Source organism: Heloderma suspectum, chromosome 14 (assembly GCF_057233095.1).
Source record: "Heloderma suspectum isolate Gila_16-S chromosome 14, 16-S_ref, whole genome shotgun sequence".
In the NCBI taxonomy this organism is placed as follows: Eukaryota; Metazoa; Chordata; class Lepidosauria; order Squamata; family Helodermatidae; genus Heloderma; species Heloderma suspectum.
The window spans coordinates 5926341-5943308 of record NC_139471.1 but is presented as its reverse complement, the minus strand read 5'-3'; the positions used below and the strand labels follow the sequence as shown (position 1 = coordinate 5943308).

Genomic DNA, 16968 nt, shown 5'->3' with positions numbered 1-16968 from the left:
GTGGAGGAAAAGGGACCACTGGGTTTAGAAAAGCAGACGAGAGGAATGGTTTAATACCACGATTCAAGGGTCTAGATTGGGGCCAGCAGCAAGGGTAGGCATGATTGGGCACTTAGTTCCTTTAAAAAGCCAACAGACCCAAAGGCAGCCGTGTTGACTGTAAGAAAAACGCCAAACTCCATTTAGGGTAATTGCTTTGATTAGGCTGACTCAAAGATCATAAAAAATGTGCACGCTTTCTTGCACATCTCCAGATCTCTTCATCAGGCAAAATGTTATTGAAGCCAGGTTGGTGGGTTAAGAATGCATCACTGTTTTTAAGGTTACTTCCTTTTAGTGCCTTGAAAACCTTGTTGCAATCTTAAGGCAGCCATATATTACCAGAACAATAAAATACTTGTCTTTCCTTTTGTGGTGCGAATCTAGCTGGGCATCGTGAACACGGAAGGAGGCTTTGTGGAAGGTGTCAATAAAAAGCTGGGCCTTTTTGGGGATTATGTGGATATCTTCAAAGGAATCCCTTTTGCAGCGCCTACAAAAACCCTGGAAGACCCACAGCCGCACCCTGGCTGGCCAGGTAAGGGGAGGGGGTCTGCTTTCTTAATTAACAATTATAACACTTAACACAGTTCAAGCATTGAAAGCACTTTACGTATCTTTATGCTAGGAACCCACACAACCCTGTTCTAAACCCAGAGCCCTGCGCCTTGTAGTAAAGCCACAAGTCATTTCTGCTCTGCTCCCCTCTTAAGGTGATGAGGAGATAAACAGGGCTGTTAGTTTCATGCACACTGAGTGAATTTTCATAAACTTTACTTTGCATCATTTCTCCTGATTTTGGTAATCGTGGATTGCAGCAAGATGCAGCACTGAAGTCCTACCCCCCCACCCCCCAGTTACTGTAAATCATACTCTGCTGCATTGCTTCTTCCGAGATTTCACTAGACATTTTCCAGACATTTTAATGCCTGTTTTTTTGCATCCATGAGAACCAGAAACATGGTTTTGACAGTTATGAAATACATTCAGATTCCCAGAAAGTAGAATCCTGCACCCAGTACTGCATTCTGCACTTTCTTCCATGCTCTCTGGAGAACCACTTTATGCATGTTGCCCTGGGAAGAGTTGTAGATCAGTGGCAGAACGCAAGGTTTGCTTGCAGAAGGTCCCAGGTTCAATCCCTGGGCTGTCCAGATAGGTCCGGGAAAGATTCCCGTCTTAAACCTGAGAGAGCTACTGCTGGTCTGTGAATGAGCTGATGTATTATAAGGCAGTTTCCTGTGTTTTATGGAAAGGGCCATAGCTTAGTGGTAGAGCTTAGTGCGTGCAAAAGGGCTGGGGTTCAGTCCCTTGCAGGTAGGGCTGGAAAGTCAGACAAATTTATTTATTTTTATTTACAACATTTATATACCACTCCACATCTAGACAGATTCCAGAGCGGTGAACAATAAAAGATGAAAAGATAAAGAATAAAACCTCATATTAAAAATTATCTTTTTTAAAAAAAACAGTATCAATAAAAACTGGCTGGTCAGTCAAGGAATGGTCAATTTGGCCTCACATTTTGCCTCCCAGAAGTAGTGGCATGGGAGGCAAAATACTGCTAAAGAATGATTCCATAGTAAAGAAAATACACACAGTCTCCAGATCTTGGGATAATTAGAGAAGAACCAGCTTGGATGTCACACTTTTTTGCTTGCTAATCAAAAGGAACTGCTTCAAAAGGAAAATGCGAGCATCAGAAGAGCTGTGCTGGATCAAACTAAGAGTCCATCTAGTCTAGCATTCTGTCTGATCAGTGGCCAAGCAGATGCCCATGGAAAATTCACAAGCAGGACATAAGTGTAACAGCACCCTCTTGCCCATGTTCCCCAGCAACTGGTGTACAGAGACATACCACCTCTGATCCTGGAGGTAGCATATAGCCATGAGGACTAGAAGCCATTAATAGCTTTCTCCTCCATGAAATAGCCTTCTCCTCCTGAGGATAAGTATAAAATAGGCACTGTGTTAATTGATCTTTTGTAAATGTAAGCTTTACTCTCCATATTCGCAGTTCTTTCAAATCTTGTGAACATCTTATCACTTTTGAGTCATATGCATATTTGGTTTATATTCGATTCTTATATGATTTTATTTATCGACTTTGGCAAAGCTTAATCTTTTTATTCTCTGACTTGGATTCCTGCATTGATCAGGGGGTTGGACTCGATGGCCTTGTAGGCCCCTTCCAACCCTACCATTCTATGATTCTATGATTCTATTCCTAAATGTGTAAATATTTGTTTTATCAATTATGTAAGAAATATTAGCTTGCTTGTGTATGTATGTACATGAAGTTAAAAAAGAAAAGAAGAAGAGAGCACATCTGTGTTGCTTGGTGATCAAGGCCCTAAACGCCATTGGGAGGGTGGGGGGCAGGATCCCTACATGGTTTGCGCTCTTCTGCTTCGGAACGTCCACCAATGGAGGGTGAGGATCAGGATTCGAACCCGTCCTGTAAGACGGGCAAGGCAGAAGGTAGGGCTCCAGAGGTTCGGGACTTCAAATCCCAGAAGCCCCTGCCAGCATGGTCCAGTGGTCTGGAATGCTGTGAGTTAAAAGTCCAAAAATCATCTGGAGACCTACTTTCTGGCCACCCCTGTTGTAAGGGACGTTTCCCTCCTGTCGGCAAGCAAATAATCCTGCATCGTTCGTCGTTTCTCTGTCAGGCACCCTTCAGGCCAAGCAATACAAGAATCGCTGCCTACAGTCCACGCTCACCCAAACAGATGTTCGTGGGAGTGAAGATTGTCTCTATCTGAACATCTGGGTCCCCCAAGGGAAAAAACAAGGTAGAGCAGCTTGCTGAAGCATAAGCTGGGACTTGTGTAGATCTTGCCTCTGGGTTTTGCCCCGTGTTAATTAGTGGGGGGGGGGGGAAACCACCCTTTGGACTCTCTGCCCTGGGCACCACAGTGGCTGGTGCAGGAGCTGGGATAGCTTCATGTGTTTGGTTGCCACACCAAAATCTGTGTATCCCCCCACCCCCTTGTATTGGCATGTCGTTCCATGAACATGCCGGGCTGATCAGGGGGCATCTTTGGTCATGCGCATGGAGATGTGTCATCCTTTAAAACAGATGTGGGACCTCTTCCACCCTGAGGGACAAATTACATTTTGGAGAAGATCTCTGGGTCGACCTCTCAGTGGTGGGCAGGGCAAAAGGGACAGGGCCAAAAATATTTTAGCTTAATGGTCTTACTTCTGCTAACTGAGCGATAGGAGAGGCATTTCAGCCTTTTAGAATGGGGGAAAAGCTGCCCCAAAGCCAGAAAAACACCAAACAATCTGTGGTTGGGGGAAACGGGGCGTGGCTGCTGGGGGAGCCCCAGAAGCCCAGATTAGGACATCAAGGGGGGCAGATTTGGCTTGCGGGTCAGATGTTCTGCACCCTGCTTTAAAAGCAGCCCCCATCAATGAATTCTAGACAGAGGCCGTTCAGACAGCATGCTAACCCATATTCAGTGGTTGAGTGTGGGTTGTGTTGAACCATGGGTTATCGTGTTATCAGAACACAGTCAGGGTAGCTTGTTAACCATGCAGTGTGACTTATTTTCTGAAGCCACCTCAAGAACCCATTATTTGTTGTTGGGTTGTTCAGGGTGGTTAACAAGCCTCACTGCCCCATGTTGTGTGAACAGCCTCTGAGAGGGGCCTTGGAACTTTTGGCTTCACGTCCATTGCCTGTCTGCCTCACGCTATGCTTCTTTTCCCCACCCGCTTTCTGCTTCAGTCTCCACCAACTTGCCAGTGATGGTCTGGATTTATGGGGGAGCCTTCCTCTGGGGAGGTGGGCAGGGTCCCAACTTCTTGAATAACTACCTCTATGACGGGGAGGAGATTGCCACCCGTGGGAAGGTCATTGTGGTGACCTTGAACTACCGCCTCGGACCCCTGGGATTTCTCAGTACAGGAGATGCCAGCCTTCCAGGTAAGCCGCCTCTCTGGGAGTATTTCTCTTCTCCCCTTGTGTCCCCTGACTCACTGTCCCCATTTCTCTCTAAGCCAGTTGAGCTATGATGAATCGGAATGGTTTTCATATCTGGCGTTATTAATTAATTAATTAATTAATTACTTTTCTATACTGCCCAATATCCAAAGCTCTCTGGGCGGGTTACGAATTTATTAGCCTTAAATGGCAAAGGTTTCCCCCGCTATAGACATGTTTATTCAGTTGTAAGAGTCCTGACGTTTCCTTTTGTATTTAAAAAAAAAAATGTGTACAAATGTGTTGGTAATACATACATTAATTTTAAGAGGTTTAGGCATTAAAAAGCGGATAATTGATCAACTAAGGGCGCAATCCTATGCATGTTTAGGTAGAAAAAGTCCTACAACTCACTGCATGGGAAATAAATTATAGGTGCAGTCCTACGCATGTTTAGACAGGAAAATGTCCTACAGCTCCTGGCTGGGGAATGCTGGGAGTTGTAGGACTTTTTCCTGTCTAAACATGCGTAGGGTTGCACCTTAGAAGTTCTTTAGCTGGCAGACAGCCTTTGATTTTAACTGGTTTAAAATGCATCCCCCCCTTTTTCTTTGCTCAAGGCAACTACGGCCTTAAAGACCAGCACATGGCCATCGCCTGGGTCAAGAGGAACATCAAAAACTTTGGAGGTGACCCCAACAACATCACGCTCTTCGGGGAATCCGCTGGCTCCGCCAGCGTCTCCTTACAGGTGTGGGGGTCTTGACAGTATTCTGGGTTGGGTCACACTGTGTATTTGGGATGGAGTCGTTTTCCTCAGCTGACGTGCTTGATCTGCCTGTACAGCCAGGTATGTCTTCTGCTGTAGCGGAGCCCACACGGGACAGCTTAAAAAACACAGACCCGCAGAAGCCATCTAAAACAAGCTCCGCAAAAACATCTTCCTATTAAAATTAATGCTCTGTTTCCCCTCTTCTGTACTGTAGACAATAGTATGTCTATTTCTGTTTCAAGATACTGCTGCTAGATTTGTATAAGCAAATGGTGATGTTTTGAAATATTCGTCACCATTCTTGCCCAGCTGATAACTCTGTGTTTGAGAAAAGTTTGCTGTGTGTCCTTCTTCCTGCACTTTAGATGCTGTCACCGTACAACAAAGGATTGATCAAACGGGCCATCAGCCAGAGTGGAGTTGGCCTCTGCACTTGGGCTATTCAGAAGAACCCCCTCATTTGGGCTACCAAGGTAAAGCACTGTCAAGATAGCGGGCAAAATATAAACTGTATCTGTATCATTCCCTCTGTTTTTAATGATCACGCTGTGAGTGCTGCTGGTTACGTAGCCAAAACTGCACCACCCACACCTCAGGGAGAGCTCAACAAGCCTGAGGGGACCCCAAGGTTTACGGCAGTAAAATAAATCTTTAGGAAAATCCTAAAAGTGGGGGAAGGCCCCAAAACAGCCCAGTGAGGACTGGGCATACTTAGCGGGTGTGGAATGTGGGCTGCTGGGAGAGGGAATCCTGAACAAGAGCAATCCACGCTGCAACATTGGGGGTGGTGTGTATAGGTCATCTTGCTCCTGGGCAATCCAAATTCTGCACCAAGGAACACGGAATTCTGCAACACGTCTAAGCTATGCACGTTGAGCAAATGTACATCACGTCCGCAATTTGTTCTGCTTTTCCTGGGCTACTTTTTATAATTTATTCTGGTTATGCTAATCATGGAAGCTTTGCCCTCCAACCCCTGGAAGTCTTCCTCAACCCCGCCTCGAAGAGCGTTCGCTCAGAACAATGGCATAAACAATCCTGGAAAACGGATGTGGCTTGTGTCTTCCAGATAGCACAGCACGTGGGCTGCCCGACAGACAACACCACAGCCCTGGCGAACTGCCTGCGGGTCACCGACCCCAAAGCGCTGACACTTGCCTACAAGCTGAATGTGCTAAACCTGCGCTGTAAGCTGGACTGGGCGGGGAGCGTGGCTGGGGGCGGGGAGCCATGAGAAGGAGCAATCTGTTCCAAACTTGTGATAGCAAAGATGAAGCAGGCTGCTTTAAAAACAACAAAGCATCAACACTGCAAAACTGCACATTTAGCACTTCGGCGATGAAGAAGAAGAAATGAAGTGTTGCAGTGAAATTATGACATATCCCAATAGCACTCTGTTCCTGCAGCAGTGTTCCCTAAGCCAGGCGTAGGCAACTCTTTTTTGTCGAGAGCCAGATGTTAGCAGTGGATGGGGTCTGAAGCTAGCAGTGGCCTGGGCCAGAGACAAAGATAAGTGGATTAGCGCTTTTCTGTCTTTCTGCCACCCTTTCTCTTTCTGCCTCCTCCTCCTTCTCTCTCTCTCTCTCTCTCTCTCTCTCTCTCTCTCTCTGCGCCACTGCCTTTCTTTCTCTCTCTCTCTCTCTGCAGTCCCCTTTCTCTTTTCTCTCTCTGCAGTCCCCTTTCTCTTTTCTCTCTCTCGCTTTCTTTCTCTGCCATCCCCTTTCTCTTTCTGTGCCATCTCCCCGCTCTTTTTCCACCATCTCCTTTCTGTCACTCTCTCCTTCTGCTACCTCTTTTCTCTCTCCCTCCCCCCTCTCCCTCCCTCTTTTGCTCTCTGCCATCCCTTTTCTTTCTGTCTCTGCCATCCCCTTTCTCTTTCCGTGCCATCTCCCTCCTCTTTTTCCACTGTCTCCTTTCTCTCACTCTCTCCTTCCCTTTCTTTCTCTCTCTTTCTGCCACCCTCTTTCTCTCTTCCCCTGCTTCCCACCCAGCGGGCTGCCAGGGAAGTGACAGATTGCTCTTGCCACAGGTCTGAACTGATCACGTGCATATGCAGAGGGCTTTGAAATTAGGCCCTTGGCAGGTGCCTTGCCTACCTTTGATGCAGGCCCTGCATATGGTCATGTTCTCTATACATACATATGTACAAATTTGTATGTGCACACGCACACACACACACTATGAGGACTAGGAATGTGCAGTTAAATATTTTTCTCATGTGCAGTTTGCAGCATCCCTCTCCTGGGATGCTCTCCCGTTCCTGTCCTAAGTGGTGCACTCACCTCCTTTCTTCCCCTGCAGATCCCCTTGTCCACTACCTCATCTTCTCCCCTGTGGTGGATGGTGACTTCCTCCCGGAGCACCCTGAGAATCTCTTTGCCAACACTGCTGACATCGACTACATTGCTGGGGTGAACAGCATGGATGGCCACTTCTTTGCCGGCATTGACATGCCCGCCCTCAACCGGCCACTGGTGAAGATCACACCGTAAGGGGGAAGGCGAGAACTGGTGGCGGGCATCAGGAAAGGGAAGCAGGGAGAGGCAACCTTGCCTTCCAGTGTAGGAAACCTTAGAAAACCATAGCTCTGAATGGCCGAATGCAGGGGTGGGGAGCCCTGTCTGAAGGCCGAATTCAGTTTTGGACCTTGCTGTTTTGAATCACATTTTAAATATTTGAAGGCACAAAGAGCTGCGCTGGATCAGACCAAAGGCCGCCCTAGGTCAGCAGAACCAGATGTTTGGTTGGAAGCAGCAACCAACATGTCAAGTTACCTGGTGTTCGGTACTGGGATTTATTTATACTGTGTGGATGAGGATCCCTACAGGATATGGGATCTCTCACTGTAGAGAACAGGCTCTCAAGAGCCATTGGGTTGCATCCAGGATCTGCTCATGGAAGGTCCCTCAACCTGGTCCTTTATTTGGTTTGCTGCTGTTGTGCTGTTGGTGGGTTAGCTTCTGGACCCCTCCAAGGGTGTAGTCCATCCTTAAAAGCATGGGCATCCCATTGAGAAGTGGGTAATTTTAAACATTCCCCGCCCCCCAGTGTAGGGGAGGAAACGCTTAGAATTACCCAAGTGGGTAACCATGCTTTTAAGGGTGGGCGACACCTTGGAAGGGTCCCCAGCATAGCCCACCCCTCCCCATGCCAGCCTTCCCGCCGCTTCATATGAAACTAGATGCCACCCCACTTAACCCTGAAGAGCGCTGTCACCGTTTCTAGTTTGACAGCTGTTATCTTTAGGGGGAAGGGGAACTGTGTGTCAGGCACCCTGAAAACTAGGTGCAGGGGACGAGATACAGGCTCCTTGTCTGCAACGCTGCACGTTTGCCAAGTGCGACATGCAGGACTCCTGGTGGGGCACGTCGGTATTCTTCGTTAACCCGCTGTTGTGGAAGTGTGCGACAGCGGTAAACTGAATAATTTTTAAAAAAATTAGGGGGACATGAGTGCACATTCCCCAGGGATGGCGAAGCGCAAAAAAATTCCCAGGCAGGAAAAGGGCTCCAGCTGCCATCACAGTCGGAACTGCAGTGCGGGACGTGGCAGCAGACAAGACTGGTTCTTCCACCAAGTCTGCTGGGTTGCCAGGCAGAGCTGGCCAGCAGACCAAGTGGGGAGGAGGGGGGAAACAACCCACGACCACCCTGATCCTCTGTTGGGTGCGCAAACTACGCACTGTGGCTTGTTTGCGAAGCACCTTACAGCACGAGGCTTGTCCCCCATAATGGGTTGGTGTGTCATGCGAACTCGCTTAGCACTCTCTCTGAGCCTAACCTGCCCCATAGGGTTGTTTTGGGCAGAGAACCATAAACACCACCCTGAGCTCCTTCAATAACGGGCAGGTTCTAAATGTGCTCTTTTACTCTGGCCTTCTCCTGATATCGTTGCTGCTGGGTTTTTTGCTGGTTTTGTTGCTTTTAGTATTGTAGTGGTTTTATGTGCTTTATTGTTGTGCGCTGCCTTGGGAAAGCTGCTGCCCTGAAAGGCGGCCAAGACAGATTTTAAAGAAATTAAGTAAATAAAACTATAGATCCATGTGGGATACATGGCACAGTGCAGACTGATGCTGTGCAGAAAGCTGCCTCATCTGATTCTTTTTTTATAGGGAAGAGGTGTACCATGTGGCTGAGGGGCTGAGTGTGGAGAAGGGGGAGGCCGGAGCGAAGGCCATCTTCTCCCTCTACAGCCAGGTGTGGAGCAGCAGCGTAGACCAGGAAGTCATGAAAAGGACCGTGGTGGATCTGGAGACCGACTACATCTTCCTGGTTCCCACCCAGCAGGCGCTGCAGCTGCATTACCAAAATGCTAAGTGCGCATTCTCGAGTCTTCTATAAAGAAGTCTTCCTAGCTCATCTCCAGCATCTCTCATCCTTGAGGCTGGATCTTGAGAGGAAAACTCCAGAGCTGGTTGCCCCGAGGATGATTTTAATCTGAACGTGTTGGGCTCCCTGTAGTGTTCGTTCTGTAGCGGGGGCGGGCAACCTCTTCCAGCCTGAGGGATTAGTTCAGTTTCAGAGGCCAAACGCAACAGAGGCAAAGATACCAGCTTCTGGTGTCCTTACCAAAATACAGCGACTCACCAGCCCGTGCTGCTCCCTCAGGTCTCCCCATGCTCACACAAGAAAGAGCGGTGGTGCTCTGCTGGGGTGAGACGGTAGCTACATCTCTTGAAACCTGATTTTACCCCCCAAATAGTGCGGGTGCAGTGCAGGAATGCAGACCCCTTTCAGCCCCCGGGCCAAATCCCATTTTGAAGATGCTCGAGGGGGGGGGGGGCACATTCCTGTAGTGGGCGGAGCCAAAGGCAAAAGGGGCAGGGCCAGAAATACCTTCATACTTTAGCTGAAAGCTCTTCCTGCAGCAGCGCTGCCTTTGGAGAGGCATTCCAGCCATTTAGAATGGGGGGAAAACTGCACAAAACAATTGTGCCAACAGGGTGCAAACAGTTCTGGTCTTAAATGAACAAAAATGACACTGTTGTAGATCCCTACCCTCTGGCTGGAAGCACCCTTAGAAAGACCCAGTGGTTTGTCAAGCTCTCAGTTTATTTACATCCCAGCTGTGCCCCGTGCTGCTTTAGCGGAGGCCCTCTGTGGTGCCTCCCGTTGTCAAGACGGGGTGGTGAGAATACAGTGGAATGGTGAATCCGCTCTGGGTTTCAGTCAGAATCTAAAGATGCTATCCAAGAGCTCCTTTAGAGTTCTGACTGGTTCTGACTGAAACCCAGAGCAGATGCATTGCTGCACTGGCATCACAGCAGGCAGCCTCTGTGAGAATGGGTAAATGGGAGCAATGGTGCAGGGAAGATGGGTTTTGAGTGCTTTTATGCTTTCCTTGCTCGCTCACCACCTCCGTCCCTCCTCTCGCTGTCTCTTCAGGAGTGGCAAGACTTACAGCTACCTGTTCTCCGAGCCGTCCCGAATGCCAGTCTACCCCAAGTGGGTGGGGGCGGACCATGCCGACGATCTTCAGTACGTCTTTGGGAAACCCTTTGCTACGCCGCTGGGCTACAAGCCAAAGCACAGGACTGTATCCAAGGACATGATTGCTTACTGGACAAACTTCGCCAGGACAGGGTAAGAGGCCTGCCTAACTCGCTGCGGCTCTCGGCAGGCCCCAAACCTCACATGCTGCCACTTTCCTCCTGTTATACCCCAAACCAGTAGACTGCCCTGTTTGAGCTTAAAACCCTATTAAATGTCATAGGTGGTTTTCCGCCATTGATGTAGGAGAGAGCAAAACCTGTTTTATAACAAAGATTCTCTAGAAGATGACGGATGCAACTGTTTTAGAAGTCTGGCTTCTGCCATCAGCTAAGGGACCTAGGGCCACGGGGCAACTGTACCCCCTGCTCCCCAGGAATAAGTGAAGCCAAGGGGGAGAACAACCTGGCCTGTTTATCTGCCAGAGAAGGAGCAGTTGCAGGAAGCTTGCTGCTACCTCCCTGCCAGAAATGCAGCTCCAACCGATAGTTGCCCTGGGACTGCAGAAGGCAGGGGAAAAACCCCTCTAGTCCCCATCTATCAGCTGAAGAAACAAGAGCCACCAATTGCTATTTAAGCAAGAACGCCAGCAAGGGAAGATCAGTCTGGCCCAAAGTGCATTTAAATGCCTGCTTATAGCTCATCACCTTGTTCTGGCCTTGAAGAACTGATCTCCCTTTCCCCTCCACTCCCCATTTCCTACGTGTGTCTTGCCACTTTAGTTCATAAGCCTGACAGCAGGGCCTCTCTCTTTTTTATTGATGCTAACTGCTTTGGGAGACAATAATTATCTGAAAAGCAGGTTAAAAATGCAGCAAATAAATTTTAAAAATGGGGAAGACCCACTCTGGAAGCTCCCTCAGTCTGTGTTTAGCCCAAACGAAAGTTTTTCCTGTCCAGGGTTGAGTTCTTGGGGTGTGAGTGGGGACACAATGCTGATAAGATTCCTGCAGGAGCAGAGGGGTGGACCAGGTCCAGCTCTAAAATTCTATGCTAGGCTCATGCCTTGGGATGTCAGTTGTGCCCCCCACAAGCACTCCCTGGTGTAGTTTTGAACATTAAAGGGTTTCCTTAAAAAAGGGCAACCAAAGACCAGATCAACACACAAGTGTTTGTGCAGCCCTCCAAATGACAACAAAGGAGACAGTCCACTTGAGGCACAGAGGGAGGGGAATGAGTGACGGTTGAGCCAGCCATCGCTCCACACGTCTAAGTTTCTGAGTGTGGTCAGCGTGTGGCTGAGGGATGTCTTGTGTTGTGTACTCCAAGACTGAGGCACGGTACAAAACAGTGATAAAAGTTACCGTGATAAAGTAATTCGCCCTCTGTGGATGGAGAGGGAGGAGCAACCAGTTGTAATTTGTCTGCATCCTTCCTTCTTGGCCCAAAGGCCACAAATCCCTGGACCAGCACCAGATGCTCACACAATTTCCACCACGCGTGTTTTCTTTCTCTCTGTGTGTTTCATTCCATTGACTGTGTTTTATTTTTTCTCTGTTGCAGCGACCCTAACCATGGAGAATCGAAGGTTCCAATTGCCTGGGTGCCCTATGATACTCAGCACGGCTACTATCTGGAGATCAACCACAACATCAACTATGAGTCAGTGAAACAAGGCCTGCGTGCGCCTTACGTGGATTTCTGGAACACTGCCTACCGCAGCCTCCCAGACGTACCAGTGACCATGGACCTGAAGTAGAACCAGCATGGGAACGGGCTGCTTCTGCCTGCAAAAGACCAACAGGCAGGCTCTGAATAAACTGATCTTAACTCTTGCTTACCTCACGGGTTTTGGTGTATGTGGTTTCCCTTCTGTGGGTTCTTGCACATTTTATAAGTTTAATTTCATACTGTTTGGAAAAACGCTTTGCCTGTCCTGAAGCTCTAAACATTTTGCCTAAACAGGCAGTTGTCACAGGATGATCCCTGTGATCTGGTATTATAAGAGTGGGGAGTGGGAAACTCTCTATCCACTTTCTCCACCGTGTTACCAAATACCTCTAAATTCTTCGCTTTTGGGAAAAGATAGCCTGCCTCTGGAAGAAGAGGCCCCAAGCAGAGTTGCATATGTGACTCTTTGCAAACACCTATCTGGCGAGTCCATTGTGTCCTGATTTCCTTAGCCATCCTTGTGAACACTTGCAAATTGCAGATCTTATCTCAAAGCAAGAGCCACAGAATTACCTACCAAGCAATATTTAATGTGGATTTTTAGCCTTCCTATTTAAGTCAGATGGAAGGGGGAAATTATTAGCCAGTTTTACTTTAACCTTTTTACTTTCCACCTTCGAAAGCTTTGAAACCCCAATGTTGTGTCAGAACTGAATTGGAAGGGGAAACGGCAATTTATGTCTCAAAAAGGGATGAAAGGAAAAGTCTACCAAAGCTGACAATGGCTGCTCTTTCCAGAGGTGTAGCCAGGTTAGTCTGTTGCAGCAAAAACCAGAAGAGTTGTGTAGCACCTTAAAGACTAACAAATTGATTATGGCATAATAAGTTTTTGTAGACTGCTGCCCACTTCATCAGATGCATGAAGTATTAATTTCAAATTGGCAGATTTATATACACATGCTGGAGATGTAGGGGGAGAGATAGAAACTGTGTTGTCAAGGGGAATTGAAATGCAAAAAGTACACAGTGATAATTACCTACACAGTTGCCAGTCAGAAAACTTTGTTGCATGATAACACAGACCGTAAGGAGGCCTTTTTTGTACAAAGGCATTTCAAGGGAAAATATCAACTCAAAACTGCTGATGAATTGATAATTCATCAAGAGATTGAACTCTGGTTTGAATAAGGATAACGTGTTTTTTTTAAAAAATTACACTACCTATGTTAATTGGCTCACCGTTGCAATATCGTCTTGTTATCACCCTGCAACTTTTCTAAATGGCAACTGTTAAGGTAATCGTCGCTATCTCTGCTTTTTTTCATTTCAGTTCCCTCCGACAACACAGCTTACATCTCTCCTCCCTCAGCATGTGTATATAAATCATCCTCAAATTGGCAAACACTTCATGCATCTCATGAAGTGGACAGGGTCTGTGAGAGCTTCTGAGTTAAGTCTTTAAAGAGCCACAAGACTCTTTGTTTGGGATGTGTGATTCCAATTACCTGATTCATTTTAATTCTTCTTTAATGAAACAAGTTGCTTTCAAGGGCCTTGTCAGTGGTTTTTGACTCCCCCTGCTTTTAGAGTATCGGGTTCCCCTATGCATCCAGAGTTCAGTTCCAAATGTTCCCTCATGTGTGTGCTTGTTTTGCATGGATGTAATAATGTGTTCACATCCATGTAAATTACAGCACACTTTGATGATCACACTTTGATCACACTGTACATAATGTTATAACCTCTACCATGTGTGAGTTTCCCTTGTCGCCTTTTTCCTAAACTACAAAGTTGTAACAGGCAGGGATCGGACCCTGGCATCTTCAGGTAGAGCTAGGAAAGAACCCTGGGGCTGATGGGAGTTGAAGGCCAAAACATCTGGGGGGTGCCAAGTTGGGAAAGGCTGTTGTAGCCTTTCCAGAGAGCAGAGGTGGCCACTGGTCAGGGATGCTAGTAGTGGAGGTCCGACAATATGCAGGAGGCGACAAGTTCGCTGCTCCTGTCTCATGTTCCAGACTGTTCTAGCTGCTTTTCCAGCTCAAAAATTCCCTTTTTGGTGGGGGGAGATATTGCTCTCTCTCAGCAAACAGCATTGGACGTGCCAGTCCTTACCTAGCCACAAAAACAAGATGTCAAAACATTGGGATTTTATTGAAAAGACTAATTACAGTGCTGTATACACATCACACAGAGTAGTGTGCTACTTCATGGAAATTGGTACAAAATCTACGGTCATCTACAGTCATTTCTGGGAATCGCTCACTCACACACCCACACGAGGATGCCATGAAGTCCAATGATGACATAGTCTGCGGGGAAAACCAAAGCTGTTCTCTTTTCGCCTGCCGTTACAAGCTTCCAACCCAAGAGCAAGCACAGCGAGGAGGGCTAAGCAGACATGGTTAAAGTAGCGTTCCCCAATCTGGTGCCCTCCAGATGTGTTGGACTACAACTCCCAGCATTTTCAACCATTGGGAATGTTGGCTAGGGACTATGGGCTCTATAGTCCAACACATCTGGAAGGCTGGTGTAAACGTAAGCCGTGGGGTCCAAGGCAGAGCCGAGAGATGTGTCTGCCCTTTGTGCAAGGGATTCAGGAACGCACCGCTTCTGTGGGGCCAGGTTCTGCACCAGCTGATCCACAGAGAGAAGCCCCCACTGGTGGCCACTGGCAATAAAGGCCACGGGGGCCCCCTTCCTCCCAGCCAAGGAGCAAATAACAGGGCCAGCACTGGCGACGGAAGGCATCCATGCACTTGGGGCATCCGAGAGAGACAGATGACCAAGCAGCTGTTCTACAAAGCAAGGGCAACGTGAGGGGAGCTGTTGTGTGTATTTCTTTTCAGAGTTTGTAAGCGACTAAAACGAGCAGAAATTAAAGAAAAACCTGCTATGACCAAGAGACCAGCACAAAGAAAGCAACTGAAAAATGTGGGAAAAGAGAGCCACTCCACCCTACCTCTGCCCTCAAGGAGACGATTGCTCCCGTCATAGGCAGAATGAAACCCTTGCCCTTTTTGGACATGCTATTTTGGGCAGTGGCAAATGAGTCTGTCATTTAAACAGACTCCAGAGCACCTTGTGAATAAACAGGCCCCCAGGCGGGTGAGGGTGAGTGGCAGGCAAAAGTTGCCCTTCCATGGGATCCTGAGTGAGAAAGAGCATTAAGTTTGTGGAAGCTGTTCTCTAGAAAACAATTGCAAAGCAACACTGCAGATTCTCAGTATCACGATAGCACATCTATTTCATCCCCACATTTTAAACTTTCCCCACCCCTCTATGCTCACAGTTCTTTAAAAACCAACAACTTTCCAGTTAGAAGCTTCCAAAATATTGCCGAACCTATTGAACAGAAGTCCTGAAGTGTCAGGAACCTAGTTCAGTACCTTTCAGGATAAGGCTCGGACAAGAAGAGAGCTTTGGTCTTACCATGCCCCCATGCTGGGCCTGCCACCCACACAACCACTCACACAAAGAGCAAAGGGGTGGTACACTTTGGGCATGGAGACAAAAATCTGTTTAGGAAAACAGGCTTATTGCCTTTTCTTGGAGTTTTCTATTTAGTGATTTAATGGGCAATCTTCCTCCACCCGAGACCTTTTAGTGGTAAAAGAAAGTAAATCATCACCCCACCCCCCATCTAAAGCACTTTTAACTCTGAGCAAAAAAACTCTTTTGAAACTACCGCCATTCTAAACAAGGTGTTCTTGGCCTTCCCCATTCTCACACACACACACGCACGCCCAAAGTTCTCTCGCAACTTAAAACATAAAAGTGACTGCACTAATGGACCTTAAACAGTGTTAGTAAAATGTACAAATCCAACTGGTCTATTTACAAGCAATAAATATTGGGAGGGGAAAAATTAGTAAATTCCATTTGGGCTTTTTCTTTTTTTTACAAAAATCTGATCACATCAGACTACAAGTCCACAGACTCTATTTCACTGTCAAAGTTTCCAGTCTGTTAAAATATGAGAGTGGCACTTTCCCACAGGTTAAGGAAACAGAGGTGAGGGGCAGGGGGCGTTTTAACCCTTCAGAGCAATCACTCCTTAGCTCTTCCCCTACCCAAACTGAAGTCTTTATTTACAACATGTTTGTACAGAAACTGGCTTCTTTTAGTCCTGCCCTAGTTGGTTAGCAGAGGGGTTTTCTCTACAAAGAAATGATGCCATTTGATCTTTGGTGCAGGCTCTTAAAAAAAGAAAAAGGGAGTCTGGAAAGTTAAGAGTCCGAGTGGAGTGACCTATTCTGGCACAGAGAATCCACTGGGGGCTTAAATCCACACCCAAGTGCCCACAGAGTCTCCTTGCAGACTTCTGTGGCAGGCAATGCAGGTGGCGAGGGGGGGAGCAGGGCGTGAGCTTTCCAGTTTACCTCCCCCGAGGGCAAAGTGCATTTCAGTAACGATCCAGATGAGGATTCCAGGCAGTGAGAATTTGCTTGGCCAGGAGAACCCCCGGAGGAGCATATCCAGTGCAGACCTTGCCTGTCCTGTCCCCTAACTCCACGTCCTCTCACCTCTCTGGGCTGCTGTTCTGGCAAAGACAGAGAGGAGGGTCTCCTTTGCGGCACCACTCTCGTCAGCGTAGCGAGAAGACACCTAAGGCAGCCAGGTTGGTTGAGAAAGTGAAAAATCTCCCATGCAGAGGAAAAAGGAGAGATGCAGACCTGATTAAAGGCAAGGACCGGCGGGCACCGGCGCAGAGAGCGAGAAACACAGGACTGAGCAATGGTGTTGCGAAGGCATCTCCTCCTCCTTGGTATTTTATCTGGAGCTGTCCACTCCTGCCATGTGCTGCCCTCCTCAGAGGAAGGCCAGGACTGCTGATGGGAGACCAGCCACATCCGTCGTCTTGTCCAGCGGCGTTACTCAAGACGGACCGGCAGCCAGGAGCAGAACGGCGGCCCCCCATCCCCGGCAGAGCCGGCGAGGGCAAAGCCGAGGTCAGAAGATGCCTTTGGCGATCTTGAGGCCCTTCTGCTTCATCCGCGGCAGCGTGGAGCTGGAGCCGTGCTTGATCTTGACGGCTTTGGAGAAGCCCCGCTTCCTGAGGACAAAGTCGTAGTTTGCGGCAGAGTTCATGGCATAGAAGACGTTGGCATTGTCGGGGATTTTCAGCT

At 47.9% G+C, this 16968-nt stretch overlaps 2 protein-coding genes across 3 annotated transcripts in view; one reads left to right on the top strand and one right to left on the bottom strand.

The window, feature by feature from the left end:
- CEL (carboxyl ester lipase) overlaps positions 1-14027 on the top strand; it is a 16578-nt gene extending 2551 nt beyond the window's left edge. For both annotated transcript variants that reach the window (XM_084820884.1, XM_084820883.1), the window contains exons 2-11: positions 427-577; positions 2712-2834; positions 3776-3973; positions 4591-4721; positions 5108-5215; positions 5812-5929; positions 7044-7230; positions 8854-9057; positions 10127-10324; positions 11735-14027. In XM_084820884.1, the coding sequence (XP_084677010.1) occupies positions 427-577; positions 2712-2834; positions 3776-3973; positions 4591-4721; positions 5108-5215; positions 5812-5929; positions 7044-7230; positions 8854-9057; positions 10127-10324; positions 11735-11930 (1614 nt within the window). In that variant the 3' untranslated portion in view covers positions 11931-14027. The remainder of the gene's footprint in view (positions 1-426; positions 578-2711; positions 2835-3775; positions 3974-4590; positions 4722-5107; positions 5216-5811; positions 5930-7043; positions 7231-8853; positions 9058-10126; positions 10325-11734) is intronic.
- Positions 13977-16968, bottom strand: part of RALGDS (ral guanine nucleotide dissociation stimulator) — a 79327-nt gene continuing 76335 nt past the window's right edge. Inside the window, exon 20 of the mRNA XM_084821330.1 lies at positions 13977-16968. Within this exon, the coding sequence (XP_084677456.1) occupies positions 16793-16968 (176 nt within the window). The 3' untranslated portion in view covers positions 13977-16792.